Genomic DNA, 17,931 nt, shown 5'->3' on the forward strand with positions numbered 1-17,931 from the left:
ACGGATGAATCTCATATACTGTATATGGTTCATTTAGTGTCAGCACATCCTCCTCCTCCTGCTGCTGCTCTAATCCTCACATTGCTTCATAGAGTTCAAATTGCTATATTAATAGGACCTTGAATGACAATAGTTGTATTATTACATATTTATTTTTAAATACAATCTGAGTACAGAATATTCCAGACCTAGAGACCAATCATTTGGGAGAAATGATGAACATCCATAGCTCTGAAATAACGTTTATTCAGCAGTCAATATAGAATGTTAGATAAAACATTTTTTGGCACAGTTGCTTAATGATAAAAAGCTGTCCCTTTTCTGTGTGCTACTCTAAATAAATATGCAAAACCATAATTTACTTCCCAAATAAATACAATATAAACTACAAATAAAGATGCACCGCATCCACGCCGCGCACTGCACCTTCTCAGAGAAACAAAAAAAAACAAACAAAAAACATAACTCATCGTACTTCAGGCAAACATTTGCGATGGGTTCAAACCAGAGAAAGATAGAAGGTGAAAAAGATGCTTCATAATTCATTTCAACAGCTTATTTTCTACTCGGCAAATACAACAAGGAGGCATTCCATGGGCCAGTGGAAGGCTGCACTGTGGGCTTCTGCTCGTATGAATGGCTACAAACTCGTCTCTACTTCATATTTACTTTTCTGTCAGTGAGGAAATGCCACCGCAGATTTTTAGATTCATTTTCCACTGTGAGTGTAAACAATCGCCAATTAAACCCAGAGACGATTCCATTTTATAACCTGGGACATGAAATCTGAGTTTGTGAGTGAATCACAAACTCCAAATTGACTTTGTGCTTTTTGGCAATCCTAGAGGATGTTGAGGGTAATTGCAATATTAGACATGTTTGTTTATTTATTTATTTATTTTTTAAAGACTTGACTTTTGTTGGCAGCTTCTTTGAGTGTGAGCTATAATCCATGTGTTGGAAAGCAGGCCCTTGTTGTTAATCTACACATTATCAATATACAAAAGACGGAGGAAAAGTGGGGATCAAATCTTGAGCTATAGAAAAGGATTTTCTTTCATCATTATTATTATTATTATTATTATGAATAACTTATTATGAACTTCTTCTTTCCACCTGTGTAATAACACTGCAGTCAGTAACAGTAATGCATACAAACAGGTCACAACGTCCAACACAGATTTAAGTCCACATCTTTACAGAACCTTAAGTAAGTAAACATTGTTTGAGAACCTTTTTTTTACTGAACAGTGATTTACAGTCACCATTATTAGTATTATTACACTATAAGATTTGGACTTTGATTTAATACTTGTGAATGTGAAGTTTAGTAACAGCAATAATCTAGTTCCCCATGTGCTCATGGTCATCGTGAGTCTATCCATGTTCTACAGCTAAATCCCAAAGGATGCTGCTACGCTGTCGTTCCACCACAGTTTACAGTGTTACTACACAGATAGAAAAGATGGTAAAAAGGGTTTTGCCATGAACAGTTATGTCTTTTTTTACATGGAATCCGCACAAACACAGCACTTGCTGTCCATGGGATTTCAATCCCAAGCTCTGGTGACAGACACCCAGCAGAGCGTCTGTCAAACATGACAGATTCCGCTTCCTTCTCTTCTCTTCTCGAGTTAATATTCCTTTGTCTTTTGACAGCGTCCTCGCTCAACTCGTCCAACAAAGCCTGAGAGCAGCATGAAGAAGTAACAAGTCCATTTCTCGGGGGTCATACACACCCGCAGTTCTTCGCCGACACGTTCTGTATCGTGTGATAGCGACTCTTATTGTCCAGGAAGGAAAAGTTTTTCTCGAATGCGATTGGCCGGCAGCAGGGCCCGTTGCTGACCTTGTCCTTGCGCCCCCTCTCCCTGAAGCCCGACCGCATCATATGCTCCATTGTGATGTCATAGTTTTGCCGGTGGGCTGTGCATTTGCCGCTGCAGTATCGCAGCAGCACCGTCTCGTCGCTCTCGTAGCCCAGACCCAGGTCACTCACAGTCAACTCCAGCTCCCTCAGAGAGCAGGGCTTGGGCTTGCGGGCTCTTTTAGTCCTCCGGGCCTGGCTGTCGCCCAGACGCCGGGTCTTTCTTCTCTTCCTGTCCAGCAAAGTCCCGACCATGTGCTGAAGCTCACTTTCTGTGAAGCTCTGAAACATCATGGAAACTGAGAGAGAGAGAGAGAAAGAGGAGATACTTCAAAATGTTGTCATTTCTGTGTACGTAGATAAAGGTTCAGTAAATATACACAGAAATAGCAAAGTGTCATCTGCAAAGTAAAGAAGCATCTTTCTAAATCAGTAGCTGTGTTTACATGAACAGAAACGTCACCGGATGCCCTTCCTGACACAACCCTGACATTTATGGAGGCTTGGGACTGATACGAGGAGTACACTGCATGTGGCTGCTGGTAGTCGGGTTCACTCTCGGGCCTTGTGCTCGGCCACGGTCTGCCCCGTTTACATGGACACAAACAGAAGAGCCAGTGCAAAGATGGCCAATTTGGAAAGAAATGTCTTTCTGCTGGAGAGGGTTAGTTTATGACATCATCATTCCAATAGCGTTCAAGTAAACATTTGTAATGATCATGACTTCCCAGTTTGGGTTATCACCCGTCTGTCTGCGTAACATATTCCTGCTTTTGATATAAAAAGAAGAGAAACATGGCAGAAGTCTGGAGCCGACACAGTTTTCTTATTAAAAGAAGTCAGTGAATGACATGTGCTTGGTTTGATGTAAATGTCTTCCAGTTCTCGAACCCTGCGGATCAGACATGAGCTGCTGAGCCTGCAGCTTCATCACGGAGAACAAAAGAAGCAAAAGCATCTTATGAAGAACATAATGAAGGTCAAAGAAAAGATGAATAAATGAAAGTCACAGATGTGACGTGTTTTTGTTCAGGCGGAAGTGAATCCCTCTCTACTACTGTTTCTGGACATCGTAAAGGTTTATTATCTTATCTTATCCTTCATCAATGGATTACTTATTTTAAGTTGTAATTTGTGATCAGACTGATTTTAGTCCGATTGAAGACGTAAAGTCTATATAAAGTCACGACAGCAACACAATCTATTCATCGCACAAACATTTTTAGAAATCTTGCTTTTAGAGTCTTGCTGCCAAAATTCCTCTCTGTGAAGCCATGTGAAACCAAAGTGGGTGTTTTCACTGCGGTTGTGTGCAAAGACTGTGAACTATGAGGTGTTAATTGACTGCAGGTTATTGTTGTTGACATTAAATTCTTGTTCTGTAAACAAAAGAAGCTGGCACTAAGTGTTCCGCCTGCACCACAGCAACGCTTTCACACGACATGTCAGATCAGAGGAGGAAGGGAAGGGAGAAAATAACATTTGTCTTACAGTCTGAGAGGAGAGAGTTCATGTTCTCTGCTGAGCGGGAACTGCGGCGGAGAGCCACCATGTGCCGGGGTGCCGCCGAGGATGAGGGTGATAGCGGTGAGGTCCTAGGTGTTGATTCTGACGTTGAAGAGTGACTTGAAGAAGATGAGAATGTGTATGGATGTTTTGTCCTTGGTTTGAACTGTCCAATAGTGGCCATGTTTCTAATGAGGAGGATGGACAGGGCTGCACCACAGAGCATGAAGGCAAAAGTGGCACCTTTCCATAACTTCATCTTAGAACGTGGAGGAGCATTGAAACTCTGCGGAGAGAGGCAGAACACATAAATACCGTCATTCAAATTCATGTAAACCTCCTTCTAAACTTGTCCCATAATAAGCACAGAGAACAATGTTGTAATTGTAATCGTCTGTGTGTTCTGTACAATCACATTTCAGTGACCTTCCCGTTTAAATCCACCTCTGTCGCTGAGGTTTCTCCTCACAGTCTTTTTTATTTCACCACCAGTTTACTTTGTCTAATTCTGCTGTCAGTTCACTTTCACTCTAAGTGGGTTCATGATCTGCAAGCTTCTCATCACTTGCTGACACCTGAGAATGCAGTGTGTGTTTAACGTTATGTCGCGGCAGCCCGAGGGTGAAAGAACACATTTTTTTATTTAGACTGAGGCGTGCTGCGTGAGTTATGCAAGCGCTTTTCCCATGAAACCTCTTAAGAAATGTGTGCAATTCAAAATACCTGTTGTGACTTCTTGTCTTGAATTCTGAAGAAAGTGCTAGAGATAGTGTTCACGCAACTCCTTTTGAAGTGAGGAAGATCCGTTTCTTTCATGTCAGGAATCTCCAAAACCACACCTATATCCAGTGCTATGCTTGATGAGACCTCAATGAACATGTGTGCTTGTACATCCCTTTATCTTATACAGCCCCTCCCTTTTCTAAAGCACAGCAGGCACAACACTAAAACTGGACTTATAGGTTTTTCTTCTTTACATTTTCTCTTCCCTCATTCTCATTCCACAGGTATTTGAGAAGCTTTACGATCCCACGTCTTTGTATTTTTCATATCATGTCACCAGTGAGCAAAACATTTCCCCTGAGTCGGAAATGGTAAACTGGCAGCGAATAAGTGCAAATCCAGACCGGTGTTACAAAGTGTTTTGCCAGACTGGTTCCTGCAGTTAACATATACAGACTGCTGGATTGTTTACAGTGGGACAAAAATGTCAAATAGCTTTGTATAGCTAGTTTAGTATAGTGAAGTGAATCATGTTTTTAAGTTGTCTGCAGCCTGTGGGATCATGTCACACATAAAAAAAAACAACAACTTACAATATAACGCAAGAAATAAAAGAAGAACTAAAGGTGAACTCAGAGTGTTTTGGAAACCGCAGCAGGGAAAACAAAAATAGAAGCGGGCACACATGAGCTGCAGTGGTATAAACAGCGTGTAAACAGGTACAACCAGTCCTATCAGTCAAAGCTTGACTCATCACTCATAATTCCGTATGCGTTTGACATGGAGAGCGGCCTCGACATGATGGAGGGGTACAAGGGTTTTGATTTGACAGTCAAACATTTCACTCAACAATGATATAAATCAAATGTGGAACCACAGCTCCTGCAGAGTGTTACTCCATGCCCCACATGATGAATCGAAAGCTCTTTGGAAAGTTCCAAAGTTTCTCAGTGCTGCTTCTCTAAAGATGATAAATTCTCAATAGAAAAAAAACGAGCCACTTTGTTATGGTATATAGCAAAGGATGAGGTCATTGTTTTCTTTTGCTATTAATAGGTCAGTTTGAGACAATTACCCAGTCTTGGAATTAGTCGTTTCACACTGCAGTGATACGTCAGCGTCCTCAGCTTCGACCTCACTCTTGTGGATCGTCTTGATAAAACAATTAGCTGGTAAAAGACAGATGAGTCCCCCAGTGTCTGAGACGTTGACACTGGACAAGACTGGTCATCAAACTATGAGCTCATGTCCCTGAAGACGCTTTGATTGTCATAATTGCTCCACTCAGAAACCCATTAGTTCTATCTGTGGTCACTTGGTGCCAACAAAAGTGCCAAGGAGCATTCTGCAGCTTGTTGAGATGATCGCAGATGATTAATTAGCCCAGACATTTGATATCTACTACTGGCCCCTGCTGTCATGGACATAAATATACAGATACTGATGGGGGGGGGGAGATCGCTGGTGCTGAGGACACGTCCAAGAAGGACAAACGCTGCTGTTTTCCTGCAAACAACACAGAGGATTGAGACGAAGCCCAGAGGACGCTCCAGCAGAAGGAAAATGAATCCATCCTCAAACACAGACTTAAAAGTGCAGAAGAGTTGCAAAGACAACTGAAACAGATCCCACACAGACGCAGCATGTCCGGCCCTCACAAAGCTTCAGCGCTGATGTGCCCATGCATGCTCCTGTCATAAGGCTGGGCCCAAAGAACGCGGAGAAAATCATCCGTTCATAGAGAGAAAAGTTTACATGTTTGTTTGAAGAGGGCGTGAATAAGAGGTTTGTATGAAATCGAACACCTATGTCAGTCGTCTATCACCTGACGTGCAACCAGCGGAGTGGAAACAGTCTCCAGAGGATCGTGACCGTGTTTGAGACCAGTCTATGAACTTGAACTGCTCAACCTAGACCTTCTCAGTCTGTCAATGCCATTCCTCAGACATTATGTGTCCTCGAATGCATGCGTCGTACAGTTGGAGCCTGACCCCCAGCCCTGAACCGAGCTCTTGTTGCGCCTCAAAGATGGCATTATTTCAGATGACACAATAAAAGTGATATTTTCAAAGGAATAATTGGGTCAGTGACCGTGGCAGTGCTAAGCTGGCTGTAATGTAATTACAGTAGCATGGCACATGTCCCTTTCTCCCTCCCAGGCCACAAGGACACACTCATTAGAATGCCAAAGCCTATGGAAGATGAAACAAAGATCTGTCAAAGTCTGGATAAGGGACGTCTGTGGTTGAAACTTTTGAATGAAGCTGGCGGACGGAAGGATGTTGGGGGGGGGGGACACATGTCAGCTTGCTTGAATCTTGACCCGTTTGACATGATTACAGAGAGAAGATCAGAAAGGCGTCAATGAAGAGCTTCTTTGTGCAGGGGAAAAAAAAGAGGAGGCAGATACCAACTTTTATGTGCCATCACTCTGTAGCATTTGTTCCTGTACATTCCCTCAATACAGCGTGTTCTGTGTCACTCTCTCTCTCCCTCACTGTGACTCACACATACCATAAATACACTCGTGCAGCACTTGCGTGGCTCCCACTTTCCCCAATTCTTACAACTGGAGTGGAGATCGAGGCAAAGTCCAACCTTCCACTGTTTTCCAGACACTTGCAGGGCTCACACACACACACACACACGCACACACGCACACACACACACATACACTCCACAGCACCGTCACACACACTAGATAATCTAGTTTATATAACCCTGCTGCTTCTTGAGTTCAACAAATGCCCCCAGGTCAAACCTCGGTGTATTTGCCACCGCACAACCTCTAACCATGACAACATTAGAACCGCCGCTGTGTGTTGTCAGCGCCGCTCGGACCATGTGACCGGCCATATCTGAGCCACTCTAAACACACCCCATATCCACCTGCTGTGAAAAGATAACAGGAGCTTAACAAACAGCGGGAAAGGCACCTACTGTGTTGTTGCAAGGAAACAACGTGCTTTAGGGAAGTCGTAGGGAGGCCTTGTCTCGTCTTTTCCCTCTTAAGTGAGCATCAGGAGGCCTGGGGACAGCTAGAGAGTGCTTGGAGAGGTAATAGGGACATATTCCAAAGATCAGGGCGGGATTAGCACTAATGCCTCTCGGCTTTATCTGCAGTCACGTGGGTTAACACCTGGCTGCAGTGCATAGACCTGAGTGTGTGAGTGTGTGTGTGTGTGTGTGAGTTAATCCATCAGACACCTCTATCTCAGGGGTTAGGCCACCGAGCAGAACATGAAGAGTCACTTCTTCTTCTACTCTCGAGCTTTCAGTTGGACTCGTGAAGAAGAAGAAGAAGAAGAAGAAAGAGTGACATGTGCGTTTCTCCGTGTTGTGTGTGGCACCAGGGTGGGTCAAAAGCCTATAAAATGAAGTGGATGTTCTGAGCCGGGATTGGCTGTTCTAAATCCAGCCTTGGTTCTAATGCAACTGGAAAAGGCTTAGGTTAGAAAGTGCTGTAATTTTGCTGGGTAGCCACTTCACTTGGCTCTGGCTCTATTACTTCCGTAACCGTTGTATAATTAAAACAAGGCTGCTCCTTGTTAGTGAGAGCTGCCTCTCATTATTGAGAGAAAGGAAGGCGGGAAACCATGTAGACGTAATGCAAGAATTGTTTTGGTTTTTTTGATCATTTTTTACACACATTCCACAAATTCTAAACATAACTCGTGCATCCTATTACTGGACGTAGGTAAGTGGATTAAGTGGCTTCATTTGTCTCCTGTTATTGTGTGGATTTAACGTAACTTTGCATTACATTGAAGAAAAATTTCCCCATGGGGATTAATAAAGTGTTCTGATTCTGATTGACACAGATTAATCCAGTGACCCAAAATCTCTGCACTCAAACCTGTCGCTGTGACGACAGTGTTGACGAGGTGTGAGAGTAAGACGCACTCACAGATGACACCTGTCCCTGTTTGTCTGCCCTTTGCTATTATGCAGTGAGATAAGCTGAGGTGTAGTTGTGACATGCATTTAAATATTTTTTTTCCTGGCAGTCAAAGAGGGTTGGCACGGAAACGTCAAATTGTCTCATCGGTTTTTTTTTTTTGTGAAAAAAAATAAAGACAGAAAGATTGATGTTTTCTCGGCTGCTTTCTAAAGAAGAGTCCGTGAGCTGCTATTCTGGCTGCTAATCTGTCTATGCCAGATCCTCTTTTAACACAACAGCACCGGCTCTAAACCCATGTTAAACATGTTGATGTTGCGGCTACAAAAGGTTGACGGCCATCTGGCACATACTGAATACTATTTTCAAATATAACCCACGCAAGCAGGCGCAAACAAGTCCAAACATCTGAAGTATGATGACGTTTTTTCACGTCTTTTAAGTATGTGCTTTCTTTAGACCTAAATAAATCTTGGTTTTAATGTATGTATGCGATGAAATCCCAAAATGATTTTGTTGACACGTGAGGTGCGGTGCATCGTGTCACATTATCCCTTCAGCTTCCTCCAGTTATGACCAGCGTCAGCAAGGTTATGAAAGTTGAAATGCTCAATTGACTTTAGGCTTAACCTCTATATGGCCCCTGGGGGCCCACTTCATACAGTATTATCTCTACATATGATATGGGCTTAGTGAGAAGGGCATTATCACTTTAGTAAATATGTCCATAGTGATCCGGTTTCTCTACGGTTACACCCATTACATTTTTAAATAAGAAGTTTAGCAGTTTGAGCTCAAACTTTGTAATTATTTTAACTATTAAAGGTGCAGCTTTGTGGTAAAAAATTCAACATCAATTATGATAAACATGGAAAAATAATGAGCTGAAATCGTTGTTTATGCTTCAATCTCTGAGGAAAGGCGGCGAGAGACTGTGTGGAAAGCAATTATGCATGCTAATGAGGCAAACCACCATGTTGGATAAGTGACACTAAAGTTAAAATACTCCTCCTTGATCATATAAACGTGTCCGTGTGGCGAAAGGTTGGTCCAATTCTCTAAGATAAATCCAAAGACTGCATGAACAATTTCTCCTCTGACTGTTTTTCCATCATTGTGACCCAGGGCCTGTAATCAATGCTCACCACTTTGTAAACATTTTGTGACAGGCTGCTGCGTGCCATTGATATGTGGCTCCTGCGAGCGGCCGCTTGTTGATACAGATCATCTAACGTGTGTTTTCTGTCACTCGGGCACTCAGCGAGGGCTCCCTGTGTCAGCGGCACCTAACGCCGTCTCCATAAGCTGCTGGCTTAGACTAACAAAAGAAGATGTGGTGTCCTTACCGTTTGGCCGGCTAATCCAGACTTAGCTGCGTGGCGTCGTCTTCAGCTGACCTCCACAGGCACAAGTGCTGGTTCGGTAAGTCCATCATCTTCACAGGCGAGATGCGAGGACAAGATTCCCGCTTGTTCCCCTGGAAAGCATCTCAACTCCCTGTGCCTGCAAGTAAGGGAGGTGTCCTGACTTGATTTGGGTCCACACCGTGCTACTCTTTTATCATATTTGCACTTCCATACAGCTCTTTAACGTGGCAAAGATCTCTATCAACATTCCTTCACACGGAAGCGGGGACTTCATAGCTTGATGGCAGGTCAATCCAAAACGATGAGAGAGAGATAGGTGTTTAGAGAAGCTGCCAACTTGGCATCTGGTTCACTTCAGGAAAAACTCCTGTCATCATCCTCTTTCCATGTAGAACCTTGGGTCCCCCTCTTCACACAAACTGCAACAGAGGAACAGAGCAAACCTGAGGTAGAGCGTCAGGTCATGAACAGACCTCACACATGCCTTTAACTTTTACTCCATCTGTTATGAAACTCATTGTCCCTCAGGACAGTTTGACTGCGTGGAGCAGTGGAGGAGAGATAAAGCACATGTCCTTACCTTCTGTCCGGTTGCAGGTCTCCTCTCCAGCTCAACACAGAAGAACTCTGTTGGGTCAAGAAGATGGGTTCGAGTGAGGAGGGAGAGTGTGGTTACTGTAAGTGGAGCAGAGAGCTTCTCTGATGCCTCTGCCTGCTTCCCCCCCCTTCAACTGTTGCTCCTCCTCCTCCTCCGTAGTTGTGCTTGTGGGCCGAGTCGGATTACTCCTGACATGATAATCTCCCTGGCTCTAGCTCCAGAAGCACTAAAGGATGCTTTGGCCTGAGCAAGGGCTTACATTTACCTTCTGCTGCAAGAGAGTCTGCCATCTTAAGCGGGAGATTGGTAATAGCCTCAATTGGGTAGCTCTGCCCTACTGGAGCAAGAGATTTCCAATCTTTTAGCAGGAATTAACAACGTTCACAATTGGTTTATTGGTGCTGCTATGACAATGTTAACCCTGCTTAAATGCCATTATCACCGCAGAGGTTTTTCATGGTGATTCGATCTACAGTTGGCTGAAGATAAAACTGTGGGTGTTGTTGTTGTTGTTGACGATCTCACGTTCACGTCTCCTTCAATACAAACCAGTATTTTAGCCCTTGAGCCTTGAGCGCCAAATGAGGAACAGATGGTTGTGCTTTTGGAAGGTATCAGGCCCTGCAGACTGCAATCTAAATAAATACCGCGTCCATGAAGGAAATGCGTCAGGTGTGTGGGGTCAGTCTGTATATAAACACAGGACAAGCAGTTTGGGTGATTGCACGAGGGAGGAGGGACATACACAGAGCTTCACGTCACAGGTGCAGTTTAAGGAGCATGAACCAGTCACAGAAATGTGAAAGTAAGAGCTGTTGTTGCTGCTTCACACATGAGCAGAAATCTTTCAAGCTACAAGTTAGTTTCAGGAAACAGGAAACAAATTATTTGCTCGCAAATAGCTCATTCTGACGCCGTGAGTCAGAATCACTCCCGCCAAGACATACACAATTCACAGTGAGGAGGAGATTTTGCTAATGCTAAACCTTGAAGGATTTAAAATTCCTACTGTATTTAATGAGAGGAAACGTTAACGAGAAACTGAATATTCCCAAAACGAGCCCTGAAAAGTGTCCTTCAGCGCTAACCTTAAGATAAGCTCCGAGGTGTGAATCAAGAGATGCTTTGTGTTCGGCAGGTGCACGGTCATCCACATCCCACCAACCCCCCAAAAACTACAAAGAAAACATGGGAATTATCACAAGTAACTTGTTTGACATTCACCTTAATTAGCGGCCAGAGGAGCTTGTGTAAATACATAATGACTTCCAGTTTGCGGGTGATATCGTGCTTTCTTAGCCTTGAAGAGAAACGATCAGCGCAGAAACATTTCCTGAGCATTTGCTCTTGATACATATTGTTCGCAGATGTGTAACGTTTTCATAGACCAACCTCAGCTGTAGTAAAACCCACACATCTGTTAATTGCTAAATTAAGTCGGAGACAAAAAGGGTGATACATTTGATCCGTATACAACAGAGTTTCACTCGGCAGCTGACGCGACATCAGTCAGAGAGCGAGTTTGACACTCAGCTTATACAAGAGCAAAAAAAAGTGTATGTTTCCATTTTGAATAAGATAGTATCCCATACACACTGGACTGAGTCTTTCCCACTGGGTGTGGATGAGTGAAGAAACACATTTTGTTTAGGTTTGGGCAAGATTTTAAGGAAGCCCTCAATCAGTAACACTATAAACACACCATTCCAGCCGAGGTGTCATTAGAACGGCTGGAAATAAGGCGCAAATGTTGCTACTACTCTCGCCGTCTTGCACAAGATGTGGTTTGATGATTGGACAAGTAGCTTTCAGCCAAATGTCATCTCAGCGAGTGGAAAACTACTTTTCAGAGAACCCAAAATCTAAACAGGCATTTGGGAGAAGGACGCAGAAGAACAATGAAGGCTTTTTTTTTTTCTTTCTTTTCTTTTTTTCGTTTTGCCGCAGGTTTGAGAGACACCACCACTTTCTCTGAAAAAAAAGAAAAGTGGTCACAAGGTAAATCCATCCTGGCTCAAGAACAAATATACAATGCAATTTGCAGTCGTGCACCAGATGAGCTGAGGCCCCGCGGGTGCAGAGGCCACTCATGTTTCAACATTCACAGAAAGACTTTTCACTTTTACACACCTCGGTTTGTGTTACACTTTACAGCCTCAGCTGCTGTGTGTTATTGTCCTATTACATGCATTGCACTGCATTTACACGGCATGCTACGTACAACAAAGTGCTCAGAATAACATGCTCGTAAACACGGCTAAATGCTGCCCCCATCTGACAGCTGTGTACAACTGCATGCACTAAGAACAAACAGAGAAACAAAGAACAAATAGCTTTTGTGTCATTTGTTTTTTTCTGTAACATGCTGGAGCAAATGTTGCACAGATTTAACTTCTCTGTCAGGACAGAGTTTGATCTCTTGTGGAGATTAGTTTGAAACTACTTTGAATCAAGTTCTTCAAAGTAGTTTGGGGGTTGGCATGCAGCACCGGCCCTAGCCTTTACGTGGCTCTAAGCTCTGAGGTCAATTTGGGGGGTTATAGTATAGTATGTCGTCCAAAATTTGACAAAAGGTCATAGTATAGTATGTCGTCCAAAATTTGACAAAAAGGTCATAGTATAGTATGTCGTCCAAAATCACTCAAAAAAGTCATAGGATAGTATGTCGTCCAAAATCACTCAAAAAAGTCATAGTATAGTATGACGTCCAAAATGAGACAAAAAATTCATGGTATAGTATGTCGTCCAAAATGAGACAAAAAATTCATGGTATAGTATGTCGTCCAAAATGAGACAAAAAATTCATGGTATAGTATGTCTTCCAAAATCGGTCAAAAAAGTCATAGTGTAGTATGTCGTCCAAAATGAGACAAAAAAGTCATAGTAAAGTATGTCGTCCAAAATTTGACAACAAAGTCATAGTATAGTATGTCGTCCAAAATCACTCAAAAAAGTCATAGTATAGGATGTCGTCCAAAATCAGACAAAAAAGTCATAGTTTAGTATGTCGTCCAAAATGAGAAAAAAAGTCATAGTTTAGTATGTTGTCAAAAATTTGACAAAAAAGTCAGAGTTTAGTATGTCTTCCAAATTTTGCACGACATATTGAACTATGACTTTTTTGTCAAATTTTGGACGACATACTATACAATGACTTTTTTGAGTGATTTTGGACGACATACTATACTATGACTTTTTTGAGTGATTTTGTACGACATACTATACTATGACTTTTTTGTCAAATTTTGGAGGACAAACTATACTATGACTTTTTTGAGTGATTGTGGACGAAATACTATACTATGACTTTTTTGAGTGATTTTGGACGACATACTATACTATGACTTTGTTGTCAAATTTTGGACGACAAACTATACTCTGACTTTGTTGTAAAATTTTGGACGACATACTATACTATGACTTTTGTCAGATTTTGGACGACATACTATACTCTGACTTTGTTGTCAAAATTTGCACGACATACTATACTCTGACTTTGTTGTCAAATTTTGCACGACATACTATACTCTGACTTTTTTGTCTAATTTTGGACGACATTCTTATACTATGACTTTTTGTCTGGTTTTGGACGACATACTATACTATGACTATGTTGTCAAATTTTGGACGACATACTATACTCTGACTTTGTTGTCAAATTTTGGACGACATTCTTATACTATGACTTTTTTGTCTCGTTTTGGACGACATACTATACCATGACTTTTTTGTCAAATTTTGGACGACATACTATACTCTGACTTTGTTGTCAAATTTTGGACGACATTCTTATACTATGACTTTTTTGTCTCGTTTTGGACGACATACTATACCATGACTTTTTTGTCAAATTTTGGACGACATACTATACTCTGACTTTGTTGTCAAATTTTGGACAACATTCTTATACTATGACTTTTTTGTCTCGTTTTGGACGACATACTATACCATGACTTTTTTGTCAAATTTTGGACGACATACTATACTCTGACTTTGTTGTCAAATTTTGGACGACATTCTTATACTATGACTTTTTTGTCTCGTTTTGGACGACATACTATACTATGACTTTTTTCTCCAATTTTGGACGACATAGTAAACTATGACATTTTTGTCAAATTTTGGACGACATACTAAACTATGACTTTTTTGTCAAATTTTGGACGACATACTAAACTATGACTTTTTTGTCCAATTTTGGACGACATACTAAACTATGACTTTTTTGTCCAATTTTGGACGACATACTAAACTATGACTTTTTTGTCCAATTTTGGACGACATACTAAACTATGACTTTTTTGTCCAATTTTGGACGACATACTATACTATGACTTTTTTGTCTCATTTTGTACGACATACTAAACTATGACATTTCTGTCAAATTTTGGACGACATACTTAACTATGACATTTTTGTCAAATTTTGGACGACATACTATACTATGACTTTTGTCTCATTTTGTACCATAAACTAAACTATGACATTTTTGTCAAATTCTGGACGAAATAATAAACTATGACATTTTTGTCAAATTTTGGACGACATACTAAACTATAACTTTTTTGTCAAATTTTGGACGACATACTAAACTAGATTTCCGCAATTCCGTGCCGAAATTTCGAGTGTGCCTGCAGTTCTTGCGGCATGTGTCTTCGCGTGCAGGACTTGTGCTGGTAAAGGATTGAGTGGTATTTTGGTGGAATCACCCTTTGAAAGAGAATAACTCATAAACCCCTCCCACTCCCTGATGCCCCCTCCCCCTTCCGAACACCTGCGTTATAAAATCTAAAAATGTGGATTGAACCTTTAAAAGCATTTAGACAGAGTGGTATTTTGGTGGACTCACCCTTTAAAAACACCAAGTTTTAGAGGAGATAACAAGACGGATCAGAGAGGACTCAGACGCAGAGGCTTTTTAATTGTCTTTATTGGCACTCGTAAACAATTCTCAAGGCAGGTCCTCTTTACTGAGGAAAAACAAAAGCGTGGCTATGAAAACCTATAACAAATTGCGAGCGCAACGCTCTACAAGAGAAACGTTGTGGAACTATAAACGCGGAACAAAAAAATCACTCCGAAGAGGAAACATACTCGGACTAAGGTTATCATGTAAAACTTAAACAGAAAACTCTCCAAACGGAGGAAAACACGGCTCTAAACACTTCAAAACAAAAGCTAACTCAAAAGCACAATCCTAATGATTGGCGATCCTTAACCAACTAAGAATGAGATAAAAAACAAAACGCAATCTAAATGATTGGATCTAACTAATAAAAGGTAAGTCACAAGCCTAGTGATTGGAGTTCCTAAAAGGCTGTGAAAATTAACAAACAAAAAATCTCTCCCAAGGAGGAAAACAAAAGCTATAAATCTTAACTAAGGTATCAGCTAACAAGCTATGATAAGAAAACTTACAAAATAAAGCAACGCTCACCAAGAGGATCAAAAACTTGAGGATTCTGGGGCTGTGACGAGGCGCTATGGTGATCAGGCATGGACGAAAACACACTGGCACTGAAACAGGGGAACAGGGAGTTTTTATAGTCCACATGGCTTAATTGTCAGCAGGTGTGTGTAATCAGGGCCGGCAGAGGAGGGGGCGGGGCAAACTGCTGGAGTGACAGGAGAGAGGGAGAGAGAGAGATTCACAATCCCCTCTGTTTCCCATTCTCACAGAGAAAACAGCATGTTTTAAAGTTGTCATATCTCAAGAACGGTTGATGATAGAGATAAAATTTTTGGTTTGTGAGCGCCAGGAGGCTTTCAGCAGCTCCCATCTCAAGATTTGTGACAAACGGGCGTGAATTGACAGAGAAATCACAGTTTTAAAATCACCCTCATCTTGATTTTCCACAACTCCAAAGCAGACATTTTAACATGGGAGTGAATTGAGACTGTGACCAGAGTTCTCTGTGCTTTGAGGTGATTTTAAGAAAAACTACAAGTCATATGAACATGACAAACACACACAGGGTTAGACGACAACCATGGCAACATTTTGATGTAAAAATTGTCTCTGTAGGTTGGAAATTGTGGGCAGGAGAAGAGTTTGTTTAGAAGTTTTTCTGATTATTTTGCTGGATCTTGCTAGAGTGTGTCACTCTAGCTCACACCTAACGACCACACACACACCCATTATAAAATCAGAAAGCTTTGAAAAAAAGTACAAAACTTAAACTGCGATAGTTCAAAAACCGTAACATGTATCAAAATGTCGACTTAGGTCAGAAAAGTCCCAAGTCTTGTGACCCGTTTAAACTTCCAACCACGTTTCTACGTTAAAGTATGACGACACTGTGATGCTCCAAAGCGGGCTTGGTTTTTTTCGGTCTCCCATCCACTTCAATGTTAATTTTTGTTCAGTTTTTTGTAAATATTATCCCAATGGTTATATGAAAATCTTAGAAAAGTGATAGCACACCATTCCCGGTCAAGGCGCACATTTTGATATAACTTGTGTTGGGGGTTTCTCAAAGATGCAGGAGGAGTAGCGTGCCGAAATAACGGGAGGGCGCGAGAATAAAAAGCAGAATAAACGCGCACGATTACAAGAGATGCCTTGCAGCGCAAGGCATTCTAGTGAGAACCCTAGGGTTCTCACTAGAATGCCTTGCAGCTGCAGGCACTAACTATGACATTTCTGTCAAATTTTGGAAGACATACTATACTATGACTTTGTTGTCAAATTTTGGACGACATACTATACCATGACTTTTTTGTCAAATTTTGGACGACATACTATACTATGACTTTTTTGTCAAATTTTGGACGACATACTAAACTATGACTTTTTTGTCAAATTTTGGACGACAGACTAAACTGACTTTTTAGTCCAATTATGGACGACATACTATACTATGACTTTTTTGTCAAATTTTGGACGACATACTTAACTATGACATTTTTGTCAAATTTTGGACGACATACTATACTATGACTTTTTTGTCAAATTTTTCACGACATACTATACTATGACTTTTTTGTCTCATTTTGGACGACAAACTATACTATGACTTTTTTGTCAAATTTTGGACGACATAGTAAACTATGACTTTTTTGTCAAATTTTGGACGACATAGTAAACTATGACTTCTTTTCTCATTTTGGATGACAAACTATACTATGACTTTTTTGTCTCATTTTGGACGACAAACTATACTATGACTTTCTTGTCAAATTTTGGACGACATACTAAACTATGACTTTTTTGTCAAATTTTTCACGACATACTATACTATGACTTTTTTGTCTCATTTTGGACGACAAACTATACTATGACTTTTTTGTCAAATTTTGGACGACATAGTAAACTATGACTTTTTTGTCAAATTTTGGACGACATAGTAAACTATGACTTCTTTTCTCATTTTGGATGACAAACTATACTATGACTTTTTTGTCTCATTTTGGACGACAAACTATACTATGACTTTCTTGTCAAATTTTGGACGACATACTAAACTATGACTTTTTTGTCAAATTTTGGACGACATAGTAAACTATGACTTCTTTTCTCATTTTGGATGACAAACTAAACTATGACTTTTTTGTCCAATTTTGGACGACATAGTAAACTATGACATTTTTGTCAAATTTTGGACGACATACTAAACTATGACATTTTTGTCAAATTTTGGACGACATACTAAACTATGACATTTTTGTCAAATTTTGGACGACATACTAAACTATGACATTTTTGTCAAATTTTGGACGACATAATTCACCATGACTTTTTTGTCGAATTTTGGACGACATACTAAACCATGACTTTTTGTCAAATTTTGGACGACATACTAAACTATGACTTTTTTGTCAAATTTTGGACGACATAATTCACCATGACTTTTTTGTCGAATTTTGGACGACATACTAAACCATGACTTTTTGTCAAATTTTGGACGACAGACTTAACTATGACATTTTTGTCAAATTTTGGATGACATACTTAACTATGACTTTTTTGTCA

General features: G+C 40.9%; 1 protein-coding gene across 2 annotated transcripts; it reads right to left on the reverse strand.

Annotated features, from left to right (window-relative positions):
• Positions 1-445: 445 nt before the first annotated feature.
• LOC131468238 (neurturin) lies at positions 446-10,067 on the reverse strand. 2 transcript variants are annotated; one of them, XM_058642386.1, is made up of 4 exons: positions 9,942-10,067; positions 9,341-9,780; positions 3,359-3,659; positions 446-2,166 (listed from the first exon to the last, which is right to left on the reverse strand). In XM_058642386.1, exons 3-4 carry the CDS (start codon positions 3,630-3,632, stop codon positions 1,730-1,732), a joined length of 711 nt encoding a protein of 236 aa, XP_058498369.1. In that variant the 5' UTR covers positions 3,633-3,659; positions 9,341-9,780; positions 9,942-10,067; the 3' UTR covers positions 446-1,729. The 2 variants fall into 2 exon arrangements, with proteins under 2 accessions (XP_058498369.1, XP_058498296.1); XM_058642313.1 differs by lacking the exons at positions 9,341-9,780; positions 9,942-10,067 and adding an exon at positions 4,097-6,724.
• Positions 10,068-17,931: the final 7,864 nt, after the last annotated feature.

This window comes from Solea solea, chromosome 1 (genome assembly GCF_958295425.1).
Source record: "Solea solea chromosome 1, fSolSol10.1, whole genome shotgun sequence".
Taxonomy (NCBI): Eukaryota; Metazoa; Chordata; class Actinopteri; order Pleuronectiformes; family Soleidae; genus Solea; species Solea solea.